The 8,898-nt window shown below is 51.2% G+C and overlaps 1 protein-coding gene across 1 annotated transcript; it reads left to right on the top strand.

The window, feature by feature from the left end:
* Nucleotides 1–2,969: 2,969 nt before the first annotated feature.
* On the top strand, nt 2,970–8,694 carry LOC310753678 (uncharacterized protein). Its single transcript, XM_083595032.1, has 2 exons — nt 2,970–4,391; nt 7,945–8,694. The coding sequence occupies exons 1-2, from the start codon at nt 3,107–3,109 to the stop codon at nt 8,073–8,075; spliced, it is 1,416 nt and encodes a 471-aa protein (XP_083451158.1). The 5' UTR covers nt 2,970–3,106; the 3' UTR covers nt 8,076–8,694.
* The last annotated feature ends 204 nt before the right edge of the window (nt 8,695–8,898 follow it).

The raw sequence follows: 8,898 nt of genomic DNA, 5'->3' as shown, positions 1-8,898 counted from the left end.
GGTTCCTGTGGAAACGCCGACCCTGCAAAGTAGGACAACCGCAATGGTGGGACACCTCTATTGGTTCTGGACGAGCGCGTGACCTCTGGTTCTGTGACCGCATCAGCTTCCTCATCCTCCTCCAACACAGGCATGTCCCCATCTGAGTCCTCCTCTTCGTCTCTGGTTCCGCCAGGGTTCTGGTCCTCTGCGTCTTCTGGTGCATCGCCTGTAGGGGGCGCTGTAACACTCGAAGGCAGATTATTACCTTGTGGGGTCTCAAAAGGGAAATATACAAACTCTTGAGTCCTTTCTGACTCATCGGAAGAGTCCACAACAGTGTTCTTAGTGTCTACTTTTCCATATTCATCAACATAAACCGCATGGCGTGCATCTGTCTTACCACTTTGTAAGTCCATAATTCTGCATCCTTTGCCTCCAGAGGCATATCCCACAAGGATACCTGCTTTTGCCCTGGAGTCAAGCTTGTGTCTGCGTTCCCTGAGCACGTGGAAGTAACACGGACTTCCAAGCACACGTATGTGTGACAGATTGGGAGCTTTCCCATGCCAAAGTTCAAATGGTGTGCGCTCTGCCCCTTTGGTTGGCAGTCTATTCTGCAAATAGACCGACGTGTACACTCCTTCGGGCCACAGCTTCTGTGGCAAACATGCATCCTTTAGCATGCACCTTGTCATGTCCATAATGGACCTAAACTTTGACTCAGCTATGGCATTCTGCTGTGGTGTGTAAGGAAAGCCACTTCCGGCCTGCCCAGGAGGTGGGGTTGCGGGCTTCACGCCCACCCCACGGGAGCGGGGGCTGGTTGCAGCCCCCGCGAGAGCAGGGGAATCCCGGCCTGGTCTGCCCCCCCAGCCAGCCAATCAGCTGGCTGGGGGGGCGTGGCCTGCCCTATTTAGGGCCGGTGCAGAGGGGGCTCGCCCTCTTTTCGCCGGCTAGCCCTCACGTTTTTCATCGAAGGTTTGTACTAGGGTCCTTTCTCTCTCACCTTGTCTTAGTTTTTCTCAGGTATCTTGCTCCAGGGTCGCGTCTTTGTTCATCCAGCAGATTGGCAATTGCTTCTCTGGATTGCTTACCTCCGGACCGTCGGACTTTGCTGCCCGCACAAACGCGGCGGCAGCTACCCCCCCCTTGAAGCCACTGAGGAGCTGAAGGAAGCCGCGAAAGAGCGCTGCCGCTCAGCCCCTTGGAGCGCAGTTCGCGCGCCCCTGCTGGATTCTCCCCCCCCCCCACAATTTGTTGCTCTGCTGGAGGAACACACTCGGCTGATCAGGTCTTGTGCTGGCTTTATTATAATTTTGAGATTATCGCGGGGATTGGGGCGCCGGTGATTTAAGCGGTTTTTGTGTAGCGACAAGAAGGGGAGCGAGGTGCGCTTCCTTTGCCTTAATTCGTTTGGTTCGGGCAGCCTCCGCGTCAGGGGAGGGAGGCGCGCGTCTTTGGCATATTGTCTGGGTTTATCAGGGCACGTCTTCGCATTGGCGAGGGCTTGAGCGATCAGTTCTGCCGGTGGGGGTGTGTTGCAGTTTTAGGCGAGGGGCCAGTGCACGGTAATTTCTTAGCCTTCACGCTGTAGGGATCGCTCGACGAGAAGCTTTGCCGTTGCCAGGCGACGGGCCGCCCACGGCCGCCATTAGCATCACCCACATGACCTCTTAGGCGGGCGCCATTTTACTAGAGGCAATTTAGTGGGAAGACTTTCTCTGATCGCATAACGTCGCATTGTTTGCTGCTTGTTTTTCTTCGGGGCGGCTCAACGCTTGTTCCGTACAGTTTAAATCCAATAGGATTGCTAGGTCTTTAATAGACAGCGCGTTTGCTTATTTACTGCTGGTCCCGACGCCATTTTAAAAGACGACCGCGTGGTCTGGCGGCCGCCATTTTACCATAGGCAACTACATCTGGCCCATCCGGCTGCCATTTTGTCCACCCACGTTGCCTACGCTGTCGGCCGCCATCTTGCTATAGGCAGTTCACGTGGGAAATTTTTTCCACCAAGCCTCCCCTCGCAAGCCTTATAAGCCTTACTGTACGCAGCTGGGGTGGTTTGCTTCAAGGATATATAGCAGTATATTTTACCTTTAATAGTTTATTATTATCGGTATATTTAAATTATAGTTTATATTATCTTTGAGAATTTATAACCGGTGGATCTATAATTGTTTTCAAGGCTTTATACTTACTGCAATATAAGTCATTTGGGTGTTTTGGTTAAAGTGTTGTGGTGCCCCATAGGAGCGTTGCCTGGCCAAAGCAATTCATTGCTTGGAATTTTAATTCAAAAAATTCATTGCTCGGAATTAGTCATTGCCTGGAATTAATTCAAATAAGCCTTTAGTTGTCTTTAAAGTATAGTGGCCAGTTTACTAGGATATATTTAGTCTGGCAATTATAGGCTTAGCATCTGTTTAGTTGCAAGGCTATATTAATCTAGCAATTTAATTTAATATAATAACTCAAGTTATCCTTCTTCACTGCTGAAGGGTTGGGTACAATTCATAGTGCAACCTTTGGATTGCTGCATAGCTGATTGCTTTATCAAAGTTCATTTCTGCTTATTATAGATTCCAATCAGTTTTAAGTGTTTAGCTTAAATAACAAATAAAAAATTCGAACAATTTAAATAAAAAATAATATTCAGGAAGCTAGATTGCTTGAAATAGATTGAAATTTGGATGCATCGAACTCATTAAATCTAGAATCAGCTAGAGTTCATACCGGTGCAGACAATACTGAACTACAGTCATATTGCTAGTAGCTAAACACAACTGGCAGGGTTGATAGTTTTGGGTTTGCATTGAAGCTTACCAGTGCAGGCAATACTGAACTACGGTACTGTTGCTTGACGCTCACACATATAAACTGAGCTGCTTGCCACTGATCAATTAACTAATTTGGAGTCTTGATCGCAACTATGTCGGCTCAAGGTAACCAGGATAATGCTGCTGTTTCTGGGGGGGCACTCGGGAACCAGGAGGAGTCCCAGCCATTTATAATACCAAGTAACCCACAGGCTTTGGTGCAGTTTTTCACGGCTTTTCAGGAATTTTATAAGCAAAGCAGGTCTGCAGGCCAAGTGACACCCGTACCAGGGGCAGCAGCACCAATGACAGTCGCAACAGTGACAACAGCACCAACGGCAATTGCACCAGTGGTAGCGGCGCCAGTGGCAGCGGCGCTGGTGCCAACTGCACCAATGGCGTTTTCCCAAGAGTTCATCCCGGACACACAACCTAACGAGGTGGTACTTCCGGGTACCTCCGCGTCCACTGCTGCAGTGCTGCGTGCGGCCAAGGATGCAGCAGCCCGGCAAAAGAAGAACTCCCGCGCTCAGTCGGCCACCTCAGGCAAGTCAAAAGGGGGCCAAAGGGGTGGCAGGAGGGGCAAGGCTAGTACTCAAGGTTCCAAGGCTGCTAACCCACAAAAGGACCCAGGTGTCCCTAGTCTCTTTCAGGTTCCGCCTCCACAGGTGGCACTAGCCGAGGGCGCATCAGACTCCACTTCGGACGAGGAAGCGCAGGGACTGCAGGCGGTACAGGCGATCAGTGCACCGGATCAAGCCACGCTGGAGGTCCTCTCTGGGAAGAGGAAGGAAAAAAGGAAACACACATCGAAGAAGAGTAAGAAGAGTAGGCGGTCGGAATCGGAGGATGATTCAGGTACCTCTTCTTCTTCCGACTCCGATAGTGATGCTCCTAGGGAGGAGTATTGGGGCCATGGTGAAGACTGTGTGGGTCTTCCTTCATGGGCCCATGAAAGGAGGGCCAATTCCTACCGTAAGTCCTTTAACGGGACCCTTGAATGGAAGGACGGCGTGCTAGTGCCGGATGTTAAAACCTCCACTCACCTGTCTACAGATTTCATTGTAGGTAACCATTTATCTCAGAGAAAGAGGGACAAGATCCTTAATGGGGACTTTATTGATATGTTCAGATTGTTGCCTCCAGCTAAGCTGACAGGTAAAGGGGAAAAGAGGCGCAGCCATGGAAAATGCAGGTACAGAACACCCAGAGTCGAACGCACTTTTGAAAATTGGCTGGATGGGTTCCAGGTGTTCATGGGTGTGGTCAGCGCTGCTTACCCTAAACGGGCGACGCATTTAGTCGCCTACATGGCCCATGTTAGGAGGGCACGAGAACTAGCGGGGGATACTGCTGCTCTAAATTATGATGAAGATTTCCGCAGAAATGCTTCGCTGTTATCTTCCACACGTTGGGATCTGAGGGACCAAAACTATTGGTCAGAGCACATGCGCCCCTACGTAGACAAGAAGCCCCAGGACTCATCAAAATCCTGGAAGACCGCTGCGAGACAGAGGCGACTGTGCTGGGAATTCAATAAAGGGGTTTGTGTGCGGCCTGTCTGTAAGTACAGCCACGAGTGTGAAAAATGTTGAGAGAGTCAGAATTTACAGGGTTAAGAAGTTCTGAGTGACGCTTCACATTCCTAGAGGTGTGTTTAGAACACGGAAGTGGGAGTGGTCAGTATCTCTGAGAGAGAGAGAGAGAGACACACGCAGTTTGCGAAGCTCCGGAAAGATGAGCTGTATGTCACCGGGAGATTAACGATCTGTTGTTTTTGTACGAGATTAAAGCTACATGTAAGATAAGGAAGATACCGAGCGTCTGCCTGAGTTATTGAGCACACAAGGCTGCTTGCTTCTGACGCTGTACTTTACTCTGCTAACTGGTAGAGCTGGAAGCCCGGAGGGAGCAGAGGCGCCACGGAAGCGTGTGGACTCCAAATAGGGCAAGCTGCCAGTAAAGGTCTCAAAAGGTTATGGAAGATCAGCTGACGCTGTGAAGCAAGCCAAGTTTGTGCCGGTGTGTGCTGTGTGATCTCCTGCCAAGGAAGAGGGCAGTGGAGAAAGACGCTAAAGCCAAGCCAGCTGGGGAGCTGTGCCTTTGATCGTGAGGCAAGGAGCTCGCTGGGAGGAGCTGTGCTGTACCGGGTGCCGGGAGCTACTACTGGTCGTAAGTAAGCTGGGCCCCGGGGGAGAAGATGGCAGACAGCCATGAGTCTTGTGCAGTCCTTTTTGAAGAGGCAGACGGGAAGGAGCCCTGGGTCGAGTGGCAGGCACTGAAGAAAGTGGGAGCCAGACCAGAGGGGGCTAGTCGCCAGCCTGAGGGACGCCCAGAGGGGGCCAAGAGCTGCACAGAAGCTGGGGAACGCCCAGAGAGTCAGGGAGGGGCTGTGGGACGCCCTGGAAGCCCAAAGTGGGCTGGAGCCGTGTCAGGAAGCTGCTGCAATGCTTTGACACGCCGACGTGATGGGCAGCCGTGTGCTGGAAAGCAGCTGAAAGCTGGGAAGAGGAAAGCAGTGGCTAGCAGTTCCTCTGGAAGCTATGCACCCAGGAATGGGGGTGCAAGCCAGAAAGGCCAGTCCAAGGGTCTTGAGAGTGCCAAGGCTGTTTGGCAGGAGCTGGAGAAGGTTTGCAGAGAAACCACAGAGCTGGAAGCCAAAAGCCACGTTCCCAAGCCTCAATGCAGAGAAGCCTCTAGGAGTGCTGTTGGCAAGAGTGGGGGGGCACTGACGTCCAAAGGCAAGTTTGTAAAGTTTTCCACTCGTTGCTGTTTTGTTTGCGGTTCTCCGGAGCACCTGCGCCGAAGCTGTCCACAGCGAGACAAAGGGCAGGAAAGTCCCAAGGACATTTCCCATGGGAACCAGCCCGGGAGAAGAGGCCAGCGTGGAAAGTCCCAGGGTCGGCCGGAAGGGGAAGGAGGCGCTTATCAGATGTTTGCGTCGATGGCTGTTTTGAAAAACGCCTGTAAAGGCCCTAAGGAGGGGGGCAGAAGGAACTCTGTTGCAAAGGCAACGAAGGACAATGTGTTACGTTGGGTCATTGACTCTGCTGCAAATAGACATCTCGTGCCTGAGTCACATGGTGTCCAGTTAAAAAACTGCAGAGCTGTTTCAGCTGAGAAAACAGTGTGTTTTGCTGATGGGTCACAAAGGCTTGTAAACAAGTCTGGGAATGTTTACCTTGTTTTCCTACAGGCGCAGCTGGAAGTCTACGTGGCGCTGGGACTGAATTGTTGTCTTTTGTCTGTACCGTGTCTTTTACAGGAGGGGTACATGGTTTGTTTTGAGAACAATGTCTGTACAATTTCCAGAGGGGGGAAGCAACTGGTACGTGTTGAGAAAAATCAGAACAACCTCTTTGTTCTGAAAACAATACCTCTGAAGGAGGGAGCTGGGAAAGAAAACATGAACACTCATGTTTCATGTGCATGCGTGTGGCACAAGAGGATTGCACATGGGTCTTGTGATGACTTGCAGATGTTATCAGAATGCACCAAAGGGTGCAAGGTAAGAGAATGTGGTGCAACCCTAAATTGCAGGGCTTGTAGAAAAGCCAAGAGCAAGGGATGCAGTTATCCCAGGGTGGAGAGGGTAACCACGAAGCCTTTTGAGCTTGTGCACGCAGACCTGTTTGGGCCTATGCCTCAGCCAAGTCTGGGCAAAGCCAGGCATCTGCTGATTTTGATCGATGATTATACTAGGAACTCCTGGGCTTTTACGCTGCAATCGCAGGAGGAAGCAACGCAACTGATCAAAGATTGGGTTGCGGCGGTGGAACAGAGGTTCTCCACCAAGGTGCAAGGTTTCCAGTTTGACCGTGGTTCAGAGGTCACTGGGTCTGCTCTAAAGAGTTTCTTTCGCCAGAGGGGGATACGTCACAAGGTGACTTCGCCTCAGGAGAGTGGCGTGGCAGAGCTGAGGAGTAAGGCTCTGATCCAAGTTTCAGAAGTCCTATTGAGTGACTCTGGGTTGCCTCACAGTTTCTGGGGGGAGGCAGTAAAAACGGCCAATTTCACGATGAACAGGTGCTACAATGCAGTGGTAGGTGACACCCCATATTTCTTGCTCAACGGACAGAAGCCACAGGTGCATTTCTTCCGTTCGTTTGGTTGCAGGGCCATGGTGCCTGTACCAAAGTGGTTGCAGCAAGAGGGTGGTCCAAGGTACCAGGAAATGATCTTCTGTGGGTATGAGCCCGCGACCAAGGGGTGGAGATTTGCGTACCCAGAAGGTGATCAGACCAAGCTTCTGGTCAGTAAGCATGCTGAGTTCAAAGAGCAGCAGGAAAGTAGCGCAAGGCGCAAAGTCAGTCATGACATTGTCTCAGATTGTTTGTCTGAATCCGAATCTGAGCAGGAGGGAGAGCCAGGTAATGGTGATCTGGTCGATGAGCAGGATCAGCACCAGGGGGAGGCGTCTCCACAGGTTGTGAAAGGAGTGTCCAAGAGTGAGCCCTCATCTCCTGTTAGAGTGATGGAGAAAGCTCACAGACGGGTCAAGTCAGAGGGGGAGTCTGATGAAGAAGACGCACTTGCTGGCCCCAGTGGGTCAGGAGAAGAACCCCAGTTTGTGCCCAGGCGGTCTTCACAGGCAACAAAGGGAATTCCACCTGAGAGGTTTCGAGTCACAAATGCGTGGGTTGGTCTCGCACAGTGCGAACCAGAGATTTGTGAGGAGACTCAACAGGCAGGTGGGAAGGCGTGGGACACACAGAGGTCTGTAAAGGTGTGCTCACAAGTCCTCTCAGAATGTGATGCGAGAGGGGGTGTTGAGAGAGTCAGAACTTACAGGGTTAAGAAGTTCTGAGTGACGCTTCACATTCCTAGAGGTGTGTTTAGAACACGGAAGTGGGAGTGGTCAGTATCTCTGAGAGAGAGAGAGAGAGACACACGCAGTTTGCGAAGCTCCGGAAAGATGAGCTGTATGTCACCGCGAGATTAACGATCTGTTGTTTTTGTACGAGATTAAAGCTACATGTAAGATAAGGAAGATACCGAGCGTCTGCCTGAGTTATTGAGCACACAAGGCTGCTTGCTTCTGACGCTGTACTTTACTCTGCTAACTGGTAGAGCTGGAAGCCCGGAGGGAGCAGAGGCGCCATGGAAGCGTGTGGACTCCAAATAGGGCAAGCTGCCAGTAAAGGCCTTGGTAACCACCCAGCCACTGCCTGCATGAAAGGGAGGCAGCCCTTTCGGGGTGGGAGAGGTTCCTACAACCAGGGACCCAGGGGTGGCCATGGAGCCCCATTTGGACCTCAGGGGAACAGGCAGTAATTTCAATCTGGGCCTGGCCTTCTCCCCCATCAAGTTGACCCCATTAAAAAACCTTTTACATCTCTATCCCAACAGGACAGCAGCAGCGTATTTATGGGAAGGTTTTAGTACCGGTTTTAGGATCCCAGTAGCTTTCCCCCCCAATTCAGGTGATCCACCAAATCAAAAATCAGTGAGGGAGATGCCCGAGGTTGCCCAAAAGAAAATTAGTAAAGAAATTAAAGCAGGTAGGGTAGCTGGCCCCTTTTCAACTCCTCCAATAGAACGCCTTCACATATCCCCGTTAGGTATAGTCCCTAAGAAAGCGCCTGGTGAGTTTCGCATGATTCACAACCTTTCTTACCCAAAGGGAGGGTCCGTCAATGATGCGATACCGCAGGAACTTTGTACTGTGAGATATGCCACTTTTGACCAAGTGGTCAAGATTATTCGCAAATTCGGTAAGGGTGCGCTGCTGGCAAAATGTGACATTGAGTCGGCCTTTAGACTCCTGCCAGTTCATCCGGAAGACTTCCGGTGGCTTGGTTTCAAATTTGAAGGGGCTTATTTTGTGGACAAAGCGATGCCCATGGGTTGCTCAGTGGCCTGTGCAGCCTTTGAGGCATTCAGTACCTTCCTGGATTGGTCGCTTCGCTTTAGAACTGGCTCCGATGGCGTGTCGACCTGGACGACTTTATCCTCGTAGCTAATAGCAGGCTTAAGTGCTCAGAGCTCCTCAAAGCCTTCATATCATTAGCCGGGGAGTTGGGAGTTCCCTTAGCCGCGGACAAAACGGAGGGCCCAGCTACCACCATGGTTTACTTAGGTATTGAGTTGGACACGG

The sequence above is a fragment of the Podarcis filfolensis genome, assembly GCF_964270895.1.
Source record: "Podarcis filfolensis genome assembly, chromosome: W".
NCBI lineage: Eukaryota > Metazoa > Chordata > Lepidosauria > Squamata > Lacertidae > Podarcis > Podarcis filfolensis.
Note: the sequence above shows the minus strand (reverse complement) of the source record. Positions and strands in the feature narration are given on the sequence as shown.